The sequence below is a fragment of the Daucus carota genome, chromosome 4 (genome assembly GCF_001625215.2).
Source record: "Daucus carota subsp. sativus chromosome 4, DH1 v3.0, whole genome shotgun sequence".
Classification (NCBI taxonomy): Eukaryota; Viridiplantae; Streptophyta; class Magnoliopsida; order Apiales; family Apiaceae; genus Daucus; species Daucus carota.
This window is the reverse complement of record NC_030384.2, coordinates 38438317-38456743: the sequence shown is the minus strand read 5'-3', so window position 1 is coordinate 38456743 and position 18427 is coordinate 38438317. Positions and strand designations below refer to the sequence as shown.

At 32.6% G+C, this 18427-nt stretch overlaps 2 protein-coding genes and 1 long non-coding RNA gene across 5 annotated transcripts; 1 reads left to right on the top strand and 2 right to left on the bottom strand.

Annotated features, from left to right (window-relative positions):
- Positions 1–4877: 4877 nt before the first annotated feature.
- Positions 4878–7699, bottom strand: LOC108218101 (uncharacterized). 3 transcript variants are annotated; one of them, XR_010291385.1, is made up of 5 exons: positions 7342–7699; positions 7228–7250; positions 6775–6955; positions 6430–6584; positions 4878–5329 (listed from the first exon to the last, which is right to left on the bottom strand). It is a non-coding gene; the product is annotated as an uncharacterized LOC108218101 (long non-coding RNA). The 3 variants fall into 3 exon arrangements; XR_001806287.2 differs by having other exon boundaries at positions 6775–7250; XR_010291386.1 differs by having other exon boundaries at positions 6775–7250; positions 7357–7699.
- A 2508-nt stretch (positions 7700–10207) lies between these two features.
- Positions 10208–11594, top strand: LOC108192462 (WD repeat-containing protein LWD1). The gene has a single exon (XM_017372653.2). It carries the CDS (start codon positions 10335–10337, stop codon positions 11382–11384), a length of 1050 nt encoding a protein of 349 aa, XP_017228142.1. The 5' UTR covers positions 10208–10334; the 3' UTR covers positions 11385–11594.
- A 2290-nt stretch (positions 11595–13884) lies between these two features.
- On the bottom strand, positions 13885–14804 carry LOC108217353 (transcription factor MYBS2). Its single transcript, XM_017390188.1, has 2 exons — positions 14542–14804; positions 13885–14428 (listed from the first exon to the last, which is right to left on the bottom strand). The coding sequence occupies exons 1-2, from the start codon at positions 14802–14804 to the stop codon at positions 13885–13887; spliced, it is 807 nt and encodes a 268-aa protein (XP_017245677.1).
- Positions 14805–18427: the final 3623 nt, after the last annotated feature.

The window sequence follows — 18427 nt, the reverse complement described above, 5'->3', positions numbered from 1 at the left end:
ACATATTTTGTATCTTTAAATGTAAATATATACTTTCAGTTTTAAGTCTTTTTGATTTTTTGTGCATATCTTATAGTATAAAAGATTATATTCATATAATTATTTTAAATTAAAATTAAAATTAAGATTTAAACTTTGAATTTTAGTTTGATGTAAAAACTTTTGAATTATGTCGGTGAGAGAATCTATGCGGTAGATCGGAGACCGTACACATATAAATATTATTTTAAAAAATTTCTTTTTTGTGAATAAAAATATGATTACACTTATACATATTATTTCGAAATTTTTTTTATGAATAATTATTCACAAAAAAATTAAAATAATATTTGTAGGTGTACGGTCAAGACTTTAAAAATATGTGAACAAAATTAAACGACTGTTGTATTCTAACGGTGGGAGTAATTATTAATTTATGAGAATATGTATATTAAGTTATTTTTGGGTAGACATGTATGTTAGTTTTTTTAAGTTTTATATATAGAATATGGTTTAGTTTAAGCTGTATATGATTTATTTTAATTATGTGCATAAAATAAAGAATATAATTTAGTTTGAATTGTATTATTAACATTCTTTCACCTAAATTACTATTTATGAACTAAAGAATGGATTTATTGAATAGATTATAATCACAATTTTAATTAATACATGAAGATCTCATATATCATTTTAAACTTATAATAAATGAGAATAAGAAAGAGGAGAGTGCTCAAAAAAGAGAGAAAGAGGGAGTCTTCAATTTGTGACGCATGACAATATTGTATTAAATTATTATATCATTTCATTAAAACCTCATAACCCTGTTAAAAGATTTATTTATTATGGGCTTTTTGACCAAGCTTTTTTTCCAAGTTTACAGATCAAAACAGTTTTAGTGCGGTTTGGGTGAGCTTAAAATAAAAATGTGGAGTAAAAGTTAGAAGCAAGTTAAGACTTATAAGTGATTAAAGTGTTTGGAAAATAAGTAGAAACCCCGAAACAAAAGCTAGCACTCCTAGTTTTTTATAAGTGCTTCTTCATTTTTTACACAAACGATACAAATAAGTGCTTTTAATTTATCAACCAGAAGCCCGGTTTTAAAACCGAAAACAAACAGCCCCGTGATGCAAGGAACTTATAAGTTCAAGTCAAAAGATTTATAAGTGAGGAATTTAAAATTTTCAGTTATTTCTTCTGATAAAGTCAATTATGTATCATTGATTATTTTCTTGATTTACACATGGTTAAGGAAAAAGCTACTTGAGAAATTGATAGCTAATTTGCTATGGATTGAGCATAGTTGAGTGTTTGACCATCCTTTTGGTGCTTGCACTCTTCTCAATCGAACATGTAATTAATCTCTTAAATTAGTCATGCGAATCATGTTGATAAATACTTTAAATCTTTAAGTTGTACTCGCAAACCGCCTTATTACTTAAACTATAAGAGAAATAAATAATTAAAGTATGTTTACTATAAGAGACTTTACTATAAGAGAAATAAATAATTAAAGTATCTTTTTTTCCCCTACATATACTAATACATGGAAAACTTCGACTAAATGAATTAATGAATTTTTCTCTTGAAAATATGATTTTTACTTTAAAATTTTCATGTCAAATAAAATTGGTTTGACACGTATTTTAATGAAATTATATCTTATATATCTTGTAAAACAGAAACTTTAAGAAACAGAGACATGAAAAATATATTAGTCCATATATTTTAAAATATATGTCATTTGACTATTTGACACTAAATTTTTTGATCATATAGAAATTATCTTTTTTTTATAAAATTTGAATAGAAGAGAATATATGACTAATATTATAATTCTTAAAAAATTAACATTATAATTTTTACTAGACGCCAGAGAAATTAGAAATGTACATTAAAAAAATAATGACCTATTCCAAGGAGAGGTCAGACATTTCTAAAACCCTTCAAAACATCCTTACACGTAGTGTTATAATTCTGGAAATAAGGACAAGAACACGTTTTTGTGCAGTACAATACTTTCCGATTATATATAGGCAGCTTAAATATGTTTTAATAGCTTTAAAGTCGAAGTAAAGGTGCATCTCTCCGTAATAATAATTCAGAGAATAGGTTGAAAACAACTTTCAAAAAGATAGGGATATTTAGCAAAAAAAAAAGAGATAAAGGGATGTGCAGGACATGTAGTCAAGACTTGAGCATAACTTGGTTGGTGTTGGTTGTCCAGATTTTACAATATATGCGACTCTAATATCTAAAATTAGTTTATCTCGGACGTGTCATGACCAATTCTTCGTGTTCTTTCCCAACGGTAACTTGACTTCATAGTTCATACTGGTTTATTCCCATGGTCTGTTCTATGTACAATTGTACTGGAATGACAAATCTCTTTCGGTTGTGTACTAAATGTACTCCGCTCTTTCATAGCACAAGCCCACAGGCCACAGCCTAGCCGGTCCAGGGGTCGGGGTGGCATGTGTCCACCATAAATCACCAGTCACCACCCTCCTTTTCTTGAAATCCTGTACTCCCGCCGACGCGACGCCACGCGACACACATTCGTTAATAGCCCCGTTTGGGCAAGATTAAAAAAAATTATTCTATACTTAAAGTAGAGAAGTGAATTACAAATGAGAAATAAATAAATTAATAAAGTATTTAGAAAAAAAGTAGAAACTGTGAGTGAGAAGTTAGCTTTTTAAAAGTGCTTCTACTACTTTACACAAACGGGTCAAAAAAAAAACAAAAGCGAGAAGCGGCTTTTACTTCCTATAAACAAACACCCCCAATATTCCTCTTTGGCTAAATTTGTTTTTTAAAATAACGACTTATTTTTGCAGAAAATTACATCAAATTCTATTTATTTTTTCTACAATAAACCCTTAATTTTTTATCGAATAATGAATATGAAACACATCATTACTATTTATATCCGAAAAAATATTAAAAAACTTTTCTAAAAAAAGAAAAAGAAGAGCTTATTTTATTTTATAGACGGTGTCCAAATAGACATATAGTTATGTAACTTATTTTTAAGATTTTTTGCTTGAATAAAATTTAATAGCCAAATCATTAAAAAAAGAAATTCTTAATATTGAGGTGCGTGTCGATTAGTGGAATTATAAGAAAATGTATAAAATTAAATGATACGGAGAAAGTATAAATTACAAAATTTAAGGTAATATTGATTTCAAATTTAACTTTGAGTGTGTGTCTCGTAATTTATCATTTTATATATAATGCATTCTAAGAACTTTAGACGGGAAAATCGGCGCATGTCTTGGATGTTGTAGTAATATTTGAAAATTGCTCGTGTAAGTAATTTTTAAAATCATGTGTATAATGCGAATTAGAAAAAAAAAGGGATTTTTCTTTAAAAACTCTTAACACCACTTGTTTGTTTGGCTAGAATTTATTGTCTTTTATAATTTTTTTTCTTGACCTATCTATGTAAAGATCTTTTTGTAACACTAGAAAAGAATTCCAGCACTGCAATATGTTCTGGGATCCTCGACATCAGTTTAATATTCCCTCTCCCACTAACCAATTTTTACGGGTTTATTTTCCAGTTATTTACATTTCAAATTTTATCAAAAATAATTAATGAGTCTCATCATTTTTCCATCTTTTTTTATTTTTCACACTACTTTTATTCCGTCATCTCTTTTTTATACATTAAAATTAATGAGTCCCACAACTCCACTCATTTTTCTTCTTCATTTCCCATAATTTATACATATTTATTAATATCCGTGCCCAAGTTATATATAAACAAAATTCGCCGGAACCGAGTGAGTATCCTTTATATCTCCCCCTCCTCACATGGTGGATCTTATCTTGTTCATTTTATTCGACCACAGATAAGTGTTTATCTAATGCACAATTTTTTTTTTTGTATTTTACTCGCTTATCTAGCAAATTTTCCAGAAATTTGGTTTTCGAAAAGTTAATAACATATTTTTTAAGAGTTAAATTATGTTGAGTATATTATTTTAGAGTTTTTAGAGGCCAATCTAATAATCGATGGATGAAATATTAATCTTGTGACTCGCAAGACTTTTACATGCGGAGTTCTTTTTTAAAACAAAAAACGCTAACCCTTTTCAGAATTGTCTGGCAATTGTAATCTCTGAGAATTAATATCCCTCACATCACTCTACCAAAACATCCATCCTTTTAAGTGGGAGGTATAACTATATCCTTGATAACAAACTCTTAATTCAAAAGTTTCAAAGAAAACAAAGGCATGCATAACATTTTTAACTAGGTGAAAAAACCGCGCTTCGCGCGGTCCTGAAAATATATTATGGAAAAATATATCAACGCGCACGATTTAACTGCATTGAGGAGAGTTCTATAATAAATTTGTATTTTTTAATCATTGGAATTCTATGTTCTCTGTTCTCTCTATTTAAAATTAACACCTTTTTTTTAACATACAAATTAATCGTTTTGGACCATGACATTTTTCAATCAATAATAATTTTTTTGGACCCTCCAATATTTCTCTAAAATTGTTAAATCCAAATTATGATCAATGTATAGATACTTATGTAGCTAGGCCTTTGTTCGGGACGAAATCCTTTGAAAAAGAATCTATGCTATAAACTTATTCTTTACCACTTGTATAATATTATATAAATATATCATTATCTCACACAAAAATTATTTTTTCATCCACCCCTATTTTTTTGATAGATCATTAGGAAAAAATATTATTTTTTTCTTCCGCCCCTATTTTTTGGTAGAGAATTAGAAAAAATTATTTGGCAGAGTGTCTGGTCCATTCATTTTTTTTAAGAAAAATCAATTAACCAAACATGCAATCAACTTTTGGACAGCCTAAAAAGGCACAGAATATAAGGGAAATTGTCAATCGCAAAATATCAGTCACAGGATAAAAATAAAAGGAGAAGCCAGGTTCTGGTTATATGTGTCTTGTTTTATGACATGCAGAGTCACAAAAAGTTGGCACTATAACATTGATGGACCTAATAAGGCCTTCAGTGTTGTGCAAGGTCCGGCTCTAAAGAACAGCTTGAAGATCTTCAGGTTCAAGCTTTCTCTTGCGTTCATTGGCGACAGCATCCACGTTGTCATCAGCTGCTGAAGTTCCCCCTTATTCGTGGACAGCCTGGAGCATGACAACCAGGAAAATACACATATTTATTATCTAGAAAGGCCAAAAATACACTTACTTGTGGCAGGGACTTCTCCGCGTAAGCAGATTCTAGCTCTTGCAGAGAGACGTATACTGCAGAAACCCCATAATTCTGCCGGCCATCAACAGTATTATACTTGTTCCGTGACAACTTGAACACATATTCCTTGCTCATAAGTGACTGCAGTTCTGCGGGAGCAGAGCCATCAGTTGGGGGAATTTTGTTAAGCAGCTTCTTCGCAACCAAATCTCTCTCAGATAATGAAGCTGCTCTTATATTTTTGATAGTGCTAATCATTATTTCAAAAAGCATATATGCTCTTATATGCTATAGATAAAATATTGGGTATAAAAAATAGGAACATAAATCAAGATAAAATCATAAAGTAATCTCCCCAGATATCTATCTCGAAAATCAATGTGAGGGTGCGTAAATATATGGTAATCAAATTCGTAGAAGAAATATCATCAAATTCTTGACAGAGAAACAAATTATGCTTAAAAATATGAACTTCACTAACAAAGGAACAAAAATCTTATTAATTGAAAATGTGAATTTTTCTAACCAAGAAACAAATTGTGCTTAAAAAGGTGGACCTTTCCGACAAAGAAACAAAACCAACCAAAAAAAAATTCACATGGCACAACATTTAATCTAAAACTCATATCAACAAAGCAATCAACTTGGACAAAATGTATATGCAAAAGAATAAAAAAAGTATATAATGTAAAAAAAGAAAGCTCAAAACCTTGAGTTCAACAGCAGCAGACACTTTGATAGCATCAATAGAAGCAAGATCAAAATTATTAAACTATACGAAGGAGTGGGAGGCCAAGAGTTATTAAACTGATTTAATTTTTACTGTGCACCTCTTCATCTTTCTTTGATAGATGTTACATTTTAAGATTTACTACCAATATTCAAAACCAAAATTAGGAAAATAGAACACCAAAATTCTAGAAATTAAGAGAAATTATTTGAAATATGTGAAGCATGTCACGCAAGCAAAAATTTAAACATAAATACGAGATGATTGGTTACTGTAGACTTTTATTAACTATATTTTTTCTTTTAAAACTTAGGATAATGAAATGGCAAATGCCAAGTTATTACATCAATGTCTCTTTACTGTCCTTTCTTTAATAATGATTCAGTTTTGTTTGGCTCTTCACATATATTATTTTGTACGTGAATATCTCATTCTGTCTAGGCAGCTGTCCAACAAAAACTTATACACTCTGAAAATAACCTGTTCATGTCTATCTCTTAAAGGTGAGCAAGAAAATACCATGCTTTATCACGGAATGAGACCGGAGTCACAATGCCTATATCAGCTCTCTCTTCGTCGGTCTAGGTTCGTCATCGTCATGAAGATATCATTCCGGCAAAGCTAACTTCTAATTTTCCCAAACGTAATGGGTTCTAGCCATGCAGAAAACAACCCTAAGTAAACACATATTTACAAAAAAGTAAGCAACCCAGGAAAAAGAAATTGAAACCTCAGAAAAATACCTAAAAAATGCAAAAATCTGAAAAATGAGAGTATTTGATATTAAGGGCTATGAGAAATGCCACCTCAAAAAAATAAATGAAACAACAATACATAAGAATGATAAAAGGGAGAGAAATTTACTATGCGAATATCTCGAAAGCCAGAGAGCAAGAGCCTTGAGGAGCTTACATCCAACACCACCAGCACCAACCATTAACATTTTTTTGCCCCAATTTAAAAAACCCACAAAGCAAATCTAGAAAATTATCTAATTGGAATTGAAACTGATTGAGCTAGTATCGGGTGCCTCAGAACCTTCAACCTGAAAATTCAACCTAAACCTCAAATTAAAACCACACAAAATCACATTTTATATTCACATATTGTTAAAAATAAAATCACACACAGAATAGCCATTGGCATTTCTAAATTTTTAAAGATAAAATAATTATAAAACGTTAAAATCTGAAAAATGAGAGAATTTGATTTGAATTGAGCAAGATATGATATCATAAAATCACAAATCGAGAGAGACATGTAAGATAGGATTAGGTCGATCATAATAATAGTACTCGATCAAAAAATGGGATGTACCGAATATATAAGTAACAAATCGCCTGCAACAAAAAAACACGGTAGTATTAAATTTAGAGGAGAGAGATATAGAGGGACAGAGGAGAGGGGAGGGAGGGGGAGAGAGAGGTGTACTGGAAATAGCCGTACGCGCCGAAAGTGGGGAAGATGTGGATGCGTTGAATGAAAGCACCATCGAAAATAGGCCACCGGCCGCTGAGAAAAGAGACAACAACCAAAAGAGTGACTAATCATGACAGACAGGAAGTCACTGCACGCCCACTCCAACTCCAACACCAACAAAATGAAGCTCTTGAAGATTTGCAAGTCTGACCTCTTCTCCTTTTTGATGAGAAAATTGACCAGCTAATCTCTTCTTGAAAAATCAAATCGACACACGCTAATAATTTATGCACAAGAAATAAAAATGAACCCATTACTAATTCATTGATGATTCTGAGCTGGCATGTAGGAAGAACGAACTTGGGATCATAAAAAGTCACAGATGCAATAATAAGTGGACACAGATGCAATAAATGGACATCTGACCTTTCGATATTCATTAGTCATGTGCATTTTTGATTTTAAAAAACGCAAAAATCTTAAAAAACAGAGAAATGAGTTAGGAGAGTGTTTACTACGCCACGTCAGCCGTCCGGGAAGCCGTCCGGGATTTTCCTTTATATAGATATAAGATTGGAAAGGCGCTTCGATTTGTTGTTTGCAGAACACCAGAGAATAGGGGTGAACATGGGTTGGGTTGGGCGGGTTTTTGGAAAAAAATGACCCAACCCAATTAGTTCGGGTTAATAAAAACTTAACCCGTTAACTGAAATTTTTTTATTTAACCCAACCCTACCCAACCCAATTAATTCGGGTTGGGTCGGATTGGTTTGGGTTAAACTTGCGAAAATTATAATAAATAAAATTTAGTCATTTATCGCGATAGGAAAAAAAAAACTCACTCGCACACCGGTAGCTAGTAACAGTCGGCATACATATTTATAGTTACTCAGTTTCTATGAATCATTCACCAATATCAGTCGATGCGTAAGTTTTTGATCGAAGAGGGAAGCCTATTACATTGGTGAAACATTTAAACAATGGTGAAATAATAGGAAATTGTTGTATACACACTCAGTTATGAACTCTTATTTATAATGTGTATATCAGTTCATTAACAAATCATTAATCATGTTCAAACTCCAAAAGTCATCATTTACATTTTATAGTTATCGAGATACTTAAAATTATTCATATTGCTGTTGTAAATGTATAGACACACCCTAGATAAATCAAATTAGATTAAAGATTGATTGAGATAAACTAAAAAATGTAAAATAAGTATGTAAATATTATATATATGTATATATATATACATACATATATATATATATATAATCGGGTTGGGTTGGGTTAGTTCAGGGTTAAAATCTGTAAAACACTGACCCAACCCAACTTAATCGGGTTTTTTAAAAATTAACCCATTTATTTTTCGGTTTTGAACGGGTCGGGTTAATCGGCCTAAAAAAGGGTCGGTTTGGGTTGGGTTAGCGGGTTGAACGGGTTTATGTTCACCCCTACCAGAGAATAAGTTTAGGTAATGGATTTCATTTGTTCTTACTACCTAATTTAAGATATTCATTTGTAATGCATGTCATTGTTTGTGTATATACCATTATGGTTCATATCTACTTGAAAATTGCAAAAAATTGTCACTTTGTGTGTGTTTAGTTGTTTTGTGTCATGATTAATTATAAAGTAAAGCAGTAATGAGTGTTATGCTGATATGGTGTGTATAATACATGTGATTATCTGCTTGGTACTTTTTGATATATGCAATGTTATTTTTGAGTTTTTATAATTTGAAGGAGGACTAAAATGTTTGCCGATATATTATAGAGTTAATTGTACTTTGTAACTCCTGCGTTTGCTCCAAACGCAGTTTAGTACCTGAACTTTAAAACGTGACAATATGCACCATAAACTTAACATTCTCGTGCTAGTTGTAACCCCTAGTCACTATTCCGTCCAAATCTGCCGTTATTTTTAACTGTTTGAGAGGTAACAGTGTGTATATTAGTTTCTAACAGCTGCTTTACCCCCTGCGACCCCTCAAAGTTTATGTATTATATTTTGAAATTATTTCTGAACACACACAACGATGTAAAAAATATTAAATTAATTTTTAAAATATGTATTTATTTTATAATTTTAAAATAAGTTACATCGTTTATGTAAAAAATTTAATTCAGATTCTAAATCTAGATACGTATTTATTATTATTTTTTTTTACATTGTTGTGTGTGTTCAGAAATAATTTCAAAATATAATACATAATTTTTGAGGGGTCACAGGGGGTAAAATAGCTGTTAGAAACTAATATACACACTGTTACCTCTCAAACAGTTAAAGTTAACGGCAGATTCAAACGGAATAGTGACTAATGGTTACAACTTGCACGAGAATGTTAAGTTTAGGGTGCATATTGCAACGTTGTAAAATTCAGGTACTAAACTGCGTTTGGAGCAAACCTAGAGGTTATAAAATGTAATTAACTTTATATTATATTAAACCAGAGCATTCTGAGTTTTCGTACATTGCTGAGTTGTTAAGTAACCCATCTATATGAGCACGATTGGATAGCCCAAGTGGCGGACATATCCTCTGTTGTCCCGGGACACCCGGGTTCGACTCTGGCTCATCCTGAGAATTATTAGAACAGATACTAATTTGTAAGGCATATAAGCATGCATTGTCAAAAAAGTAAGCCTATATTGTCACTCTAACATGAATTTGTGTTGTTTGAAATGATGGAGAAAAAAGAAAAAATTGGTGTTATTGTGCTGCATTAAAAAGCTAAAAAATTCCGTTTTTCTTTTTTGCAAAACACTCTGAAACAACATTTGTTGTTCCTTTAAAATGATAAATAATATATCTGACAAAAATAAAAATAAAACAATAACAAATAATATAATTATACTTAGCAATTCCCCGTAAAACCAACAAAGTCTGGTATGGCTTAGAGTTAACACAAGAAAGAACCGATACAAAAACCTTAACTGTCGAACAAGTACAAAGCAGGACAGTGCAGTCCAGTGTGCAAAACTTGCTGGCAGACATACAAAATGGCGACGAGCTCCGACCCGAATAACTCAAATCCCCCCGACGACCCGAACCCCAGCTCCGAAATCTACACCTACGAAGCCCCATGGCACGTCTACGCCATCAACTGGTCCGTCCGGCGCGACAAGCCTTACCGTCTCGCCATCTCTAGCCTCGTCGAACACTACCATAACCAAGTTCAAATCGTCCATCTTAACGATGTTGTTGGCGAGATTAAACCCGAACCGGGTCTCACTTTCACTCATCCTTACCCACCCACCAAAACTGTTTTTATACCCGACCCGGAATGTCAGAAGCCCGATCTTTTCGCCACTTCTAGTGATTTCCTGCGTATCTGGGAGGTTAAGGGTGATTCGGATTCAGGTCGGGTCGAGCTGAAATCGGTGCTGGATGGGAATAGGAGTAGTGGGTTTTGTGGGGCCTTGACTTCTTTTGATTGGAATGAGGCGGACCCGGGTCGGGTCGGGTCGAGTAGTATTGACACTACTTGTACTATTTGGGATGTGGAGAGGGAATGTGTGGATACTCAGTTAATTGCTCATGATAAGGAGGTGTATGATATTGCTTGGGGTGGTGTGGGTGTTTTCGCTTCGGTTTCGGCTGATGGGTCAGTTAGGGTTTTTGATTTGAGGGATAGGGATCATTCTACTATCATATATGAGAGCCCGGAACCCGATACGCCTTTGGTTAGATTGGGTTGGAACAAGCAGGACCCTAGGTATATGGCTACTGTTGTAATGGATAGTACTAAGGTTGTGATTCTTGATATCAGGTATCCTACATTGCCTGTTGTGGAGTTGGAAGGGCATTTGAATAATGCTAATGCCATTGCATGGGCTCCACATAGTGCTAGTCATATCTGTTCTGCTGGGGATGATATGCAGGCGTTGATTTGGGATATTTCGAATATGGGGAAAGCTGTGGAAGGTGGATTGGATCCAATTTTGGCCTATACGGCAGCTGCTGAGATTGAGCAGTTGCAGTGGTCTTCATCACAGCCGGATTGGGTTGCTATTGCGTTTTCAAATAAGCTTCAGATTCTCAGGGTATGAATTGTGTTCACATTATACCATGTAGGTCACATGTAAGACTTGTCATATATCTTGTTTTCATGTTTTGTTGACTGTAGATTGTTTTTCATATTTTGTTGACTGTAGATTTTTTCATGTTTTGTTGACTGTAGATTGTTGGGGATCAACTGTTATTCTTTTCCTTTAGATTTGTGCTTGAAAATATGGTAATTGACGATAGATTGATGGGAATTCTCTGTTTGTTAATAGTTTATCTGCGACTTGCCTTGCTCGATTGTGGCCTTGTGATTTGTCTATTGATTGTGCATTTGCACATTATGTAATACTTCTTTTTACCCCTTTTCGCTTTCCCATAAAAGTAAGGAACTACATCAGCTGCGTACCATTTATTGCTTATCTGGGAATGGTGGTTGGTGGTAGTATCGGATGTTTAGTTTATTGGAATTAGAAAGTTACTACGTAAATATTATGATATGATATTTTAAGAAACATCAGATTTGCAATATAATTTTTGGGAAGATGTGTTCACCTTGTTATCAACTCCAAACCTTTTTTTTTTTTTGGCAAAAAGCCTTTTTTTATCTTGGCAAAATGCACTGCCACCCCCACCTATTGCACCCAAATTTCTTCCCCTCTTCTGCCTTTTTCATTTTAGACATCTCTACCTTGGTCTTGCTTTTATCTTTCTATTGCCAACTGTATCAGTTTAGTTCTGATCTACACCTAAAGATATCTGATCTTTAGTTTATTCGAAGTGGAAAGTTGGTTCTGGCATTAAAAGGATCGCGCTAGAATGTAGTAATACTATGATAATGTAATATCTTGGAGCATCTCCAGAGCATCCTAGTGTCTTCCTTTAATATTTAATAAAAAAATGCAACCTCTAATAAACTAGGACAATATATTGAATTACAACTCCAACAACAATCCTTATCTGTAGTCCCTATTATTATTTTTATAATATTTAATTTAAAGTCTATAAGGGGGAATTAATGTGAAAAAGGTGGGAAAGAGTGTGAAAAAGGAGGGAAGTGAATATTTTATTCTTGAAAACAAAATGAGGAATGGCTATACATTACTTGAAAGTGAGGAATGAAGGAGGTATCCTAACTTTTCAGGCGACAACTAGGACACTGTCGGCATGACATTTTGCACCATATTCCTTATATTATAGCTTAGGACATCAGTCTCCTGGAGATGCTCTTAGACAATAATCACTGGATTCTTTTAGAAAGGAAACATACTTTTTGGCATTTGAAAAACTGAAAAGGTGAAGAAGACTCCTCTAGAAGCAAGTCCTTGTCAAGTCAGAAAAGAACGTATCTAAGGTGGCTAGATAAGTGAATACCTTTGAAACATATTCTTCTTCTTCTTCTTCTTTTCGGTGTTCTAGTTTTACTTGTTACTTTAATTATTGCTTGTGTGAAGTTTACCACTTATAGTGGTACACCTTCATTTGAGTTTTACGTATTGAATCTTCTATTCAGGATTTATTATGTTGTGTTGAGGTTTTTCCCTCACTTGGAACTTAATAATTAATTAATATCAAATCCAGAGTCAGAGTTGGATAATAAAGCTCCAATTTGTGGTGTTCCTGAATTATAACTTGTGTTATGCGCACAAATTGCTAGCTGAAATTCCCGAGAGAGACTGATTGTGAAACAAATTAACTATGGCTTCCACATGCGGTATATTTATAGTAAGGTTAGCCTCGGCATTATAAAACAAACTACCAACAAAAAGGTTATGCTCCTCCTTTAATTTTTTATTGCTTCGGAGTTTAGAGTTTGTGGCTTCTTTGTTTGGTAAAGTCTTATAAAATTAGCTAGCTCTCGTATCCCATAATAGAGTAATTAGCACTTTGCATCCCTTATCTTTGGGTGCATTTTTTATTTGCTCTTAAACAATGTTTCTTTACACGTACTTTTATGTTTTGAACTTGCTTCATTATGCAACCTTTTGACTTATTTTTAGCATGAAAATAGGTCAAACATGAAAGATTTATTTAAATTTAGATTATGTTTATATAAATCTTCAATATTTTACCCTGACTCATGCTAATAGTAATAGTCAATTTGGAGGGAATTTGGTTAAAAGGGTGCAAATTGAAATGAGTATGAATTTAGAGGTGTAATATGACAAGAAATATAGTTTGTGACTAAATTGAAAAGCGCCGAAAAATAGGGTAAAGTGCTAATTACTCCCCATAATATAATCAATAAATTCATGCTTTCTTTAACCACTTTCAAGTTTCTTGATTATCTTTTATACATAGAAGTTGTAAATAACATTCATCTATAATGGTAAATCTTTACTCATTTTATCTATAATAATAAAATACTTATATGAGAACATAGTTGAACAATACAATAAGAACAATAAGAGTACATATTCATCTTAGAACTACTAGGTTCTTTACTACATAAAAGTTAATTATTATTATCGTTTGACTATAACAAACTATAATATATATAACCTTATTTTTCCCCTTATAGTAGTGCCACAAGTCTACTAATTAACATTACTGGTAGTTTTCGGGGAATATGATAGATTGTTGCATTTGATTTTGAGCCAAATATTGAAAATTAGGAACAAAATTTTGGGACATGGTTGGTTGAGGACTTATGTTGTGAAGTACTGGATGTTGAATAGTATGAGGAACATAGTTTTGTGGCATGATTGGTTGGGGACTTGCAAAATTTGGTTGGTTGTAAGCCACGTGCTGAAAATTCGGAAGAACGAAATTCTGAGACACAATTATTTGAGGATTTATATTATTAAGAACTTGAGGTTGAATAGTACGAGGAGCATAATTTTGTTGGACATTTGGCGGGGGACTTATGGAACTTGGTTGACTGTAGGTTGACAAATCAAAGTCTTCTTCCACAAACCAGATATCATTGATACTTCGCCTGCGTTTTTCCAGAGGTGTAGGATTGTCAATCCGCTTATTAAATTTTTGGGCATGACTAGCTATTTGACTTGGAGTTTTGGTATGCACATAGAACTTTGATATGGCTTTCCATTTCCCTTTTCCAAACCGCTGCAACCCTAGTAAGAACAACCTGCACAACAAATATCTAAAATAATGAGAATAAACATAATTTAAAAAGTTGTTGATTATTAATCAATGCTTTTTTTTTTCTTCTAAAAAGTACAAAAAATAGTGTTACATTACTTGTGTTCATCTTCAGTCCATGGAATTGGCTTTGCCCTCGGCTTTTTTGTCACCCTTATTTTCTTCGATGGACCACCATTGTCCTCCTTTACAATATCTCTGGAGCTATTATTCGGTGACTCAATGACCTCTAGATCCTCCAGCAAGTCCCCGACTAACTTGTTGTCTTCGGATGTCCATCCGTCATCAATCTGGGATTCAAGTAAATCCTCCAATAACTTGTTCTCTTCATGACTCCATCCGTCATCACTGTGGTTATTCATTTTTTAGGACTTGGTGTTTACAGAAAAACAGTCTGTTGTTGAGTATGAAAAATGAGTTTCTGAAATATTCAAGTCTATAATTGAGAATGAAGAAGTACATCTGTGTAATATGGGGATTTATAGTCGCCACTTGCTGGTGAATAATAACTGCATATCCTCATGACAAAATCCGGTGGATACGGGAAATAATCTACAGGCATGTAAAAAATGATTTCACTCGATCTGTAGACGGATGTTATGATTGTTGACTTGAACATTTACTCACTATAAAATTATATCCTTCGAGTCGTACGTATTTACGTGTTCGTCACTAATATGATTTTATTTGTAACATATACAGATCTGCAGGATATCATTTAAAATTGTTCATAAAACATTAAAAACAATTAATTATAGCCAATACAATAGATATTATAGTTAAAAAAGCAATTTAACAAAATCTTTCCATGGGGAAATTGCAATTCAACATAAACAAATCGCGACAATCAAAAACACACAGTGTAATCTCTAACATATATTTATGTTCAATTAAGTCCGGAATACACTCTCTAGGAAAATTTCAATAAACTTACATAATTATGTAATTTGTTTTTATTCAAAAACACATTTATATATTTTTTATCTAAAAAAATTAGAATTACAAATGTTTCACTTAAAAAATTTCTTTGAACCACTAAATAATTGTAACTATATTATAATAACCTTTAAAAATAAATACATATGTGCTAATAATTTATAAATAAATATTAAATAAATGTAACTAAACTTATAAAAACACTGTAGTCTTATATAATCCAGAATTTTGTTAATAAATACTTAATAAAATCTATTTACTCAATAATAAATCTCTATTTATCATCACCCGGATTTATGCTCACTCAATAACTTCCTGTATTATTATCGTACAAGATTGAAATGACGTTCATCATAAATTTGATTGGATTCACACTTGTACATGAATCTCATCTCCAATATTTTTATTAAAATTTTATATAATTTGATGTAGATATAAATCAATTAATTGTAAAATATAATAGATCTATTCCGAATCGGCATAAATAATAAAACTATTAGTTTTATAACATATTTTAAAAATAAATAAATTATATTAGACTCAACTCACTACACCTTCACTACACCTTTTGATTTCATGGGAGTTTTGAGAACTAATGACTTCATGTGGTATTAGAGTTTCTAAATATAAAGTCGAATATTTTCCAATAATATTTGAAAGGAAATCTCTTATTTTAATATATTGTGGTACTTATAAATAAATGTAAAACTTAAATCATCTAGTAATCTTCCCAATAGGACATTGATTTAAATCTTTAAGTAAAAAAAAATTATTCTTAGCAAGTTATTTGAAAAATCATTTTATCTTTATTCGTGGCAAACTATCTTTATTTTTGAAAGAGCATTTTTCTTCTAATTTATTTAACATATAACTATTATATGTACAATATAACACGCACCCTTGAAATTAGTTGATAATCCATTACCGTTCACATATCTTAGTAATCATGGCCTAGTTTAAGAAATAACCAAAAATACGTGTTGGGACAAATATACCCTGTCAAAATCTACTCACTGCAAGGAGCTTAACCCCCACCGTGGTGCATATACCTCTACTAAGACCGTAAGAAATAAATCTTTTGACATCCAAATCTAATCTCCACCATTCAAAATTTAGAAATCGTGTAAGGAAGATGCTTTCTAAAATTCAGGGTGATTTGATCATTGTAGCTCCGAAGAAATAAATAATTCCAGTGCACTTAAGCAACATAAACTAGCCCAGCCTTTCAACCTTCACTTATATTGTGTGTCCGCCAGATTGAAAATAAAAAACCAAAAGGTGCCACCTTACGAAGGAGATTCTTCTATTAAAAAAGCGAAAGATGCCTCGTTCAATATGAAAGCCTTATATTTTTTTAAGTATTTCTTTAATAACTAGAATAGTGAACCATAGATAGAGATAGAGCAGCTGCAGTGGTCTTTGTCAGATCTGGTTGCATTGAGTTAGCAACCAAACTGCAGAATCTTAGTTTATGAAGATAATTGCAGTTTGTGTCATTTCTTGTTTAGGAGATGGGACAAGGAAAACTCTCTCGTCTCAAAATAGATCCCTTTTTTCCCCTGTTCTTTTTACCCTTTGGAGGTTCATTGCCGGGGGATTGAGTGCCGTGGTGCATTGTTATATTTACTTTAGACTTGTGCTTTGGAAACATTAATCCTTTCTGTATTTGTAGTTGTCAGAAACTCGGATGAAATCTGAAAGCTTATCCGCCTCTTGCTCTACTTTATTCTTATGCTGTCTCAGCTGTCTATCATCGATATTATATATGCATCTCAATGATAAGCTTGATTTTACGCTGCCCTAACCAGATTTAAATGTAACTTATAGTGCTTATATGGAAAAAATTGGTGGATTAGCAGAGATGTCTTAGTTGATTGTATTGTGAAAGTTACCAGGTGTATTATGCTAGCTACTGTAGACTGTAGTTTGGAGGGATTGGGTGGCCGACATAATTTTAAAATGGATGGCTGAGTGCACATTTTTATTTTTTTTAGCCAAGTGCCCAGGTGGCGCAATGCTTGGACATTATGACCCTTTTTTGTTCATCTTGGACATCTCTTCCTTGGTCTTGCTTCTAACAAATCTAATCTACAGCTTGATACAAGCTCCTACTGGGTACTACCTGATAGTTGAAGGGATATCTAGTGTCATGATCTCTCCTGATTTCTTTTTAATATATAATTTTAATATTAGTAGTATAGGATAAGAATGGCTGCTTAATTGTGTTACCCGCCTCTAATCTCCGTATCTGTAATATCCTGTAATTTTTAGAATAACATTGATATAGATTAGTATTAAAAAAAAGGGGATTAAAATTGGATTATAATTATGATTTAAAATTGAATTAGGATGATAGAGTTAGAATATGGATCAGACTTGTATTCGGATAATGGATAGGTTTACGATTAGGGTTTCAAGACTCTATATAATGATTGTGTTCCCTCATTCTTTTATATACACTTTTCAGAGCCACCCAACCTTCTCTTCGTTTTTATTACAAAAATTCGCAGGGCTTTATTCTCATAAATCAGTTGTCTTGTAAAATTCGTAGTAAATTCAATTCTTATCGGATTTTGACGATTCTTGATGTTTCGGAAAGCTCTTTCAATCTCCTACAACTTTTGTTCACAATGTTTTCTGAGATTATGTTTCGAACTGTTCTCAAAATCACAAAACTTAATCAGATCCTGTTTATTCTTTGAGTTCTAAATCAGCGGACGTTTTATTTAATTCCCGATTCGTTATAACTCCGATTTTGATGAGCCTTACCTTTTCGGAAAGGTCTTTTCGTTCTCTACGACTTTTGTGTTTTGAGGTTTTCCATAAAATATCTTTTAGAGGGTCAAAACAGTAGATTATTGATCTGAGCAGATTGGAACAATGGAGATATTTGGAGTGTAAGATAATGTCGGGGTTCAGGAGTTTAGATGGTCCCTTGTGAGGTTCGCTAGTGTTTGAATTTGCTATTTTCGAGGTATGGATTTCGTTCTCTTTTATTCAACACTGCTTCTATTAGTGTTAGGTGTATTTGTTACTCTTCTTTGATCCT

Excerpts from the sequence above, each read along its gene's own strand:
- LOC108192462 (XM_017372653.2), top strand. The coding sequence starts at position 10,335 with ATGGCGACGAGCTCCGACCCGAATAACTCAAATCCCCCCGACGACCCG.
- LOC108217353 (XM_017390188.1), bottom strand. The coding sequence starts at position 14,804 with ATGAATAACCACAGTGATGACGGATGGAGTCATGAAGAGAACAAGTTA. Across the intron at positions 14,429-14,541 it reads TGGACTGAAGATGAACACAA|GTTGTTCTTACTAGGGTTGC; the intron begins GTAATGTAACAC and ends TTTGTTGTGCAG.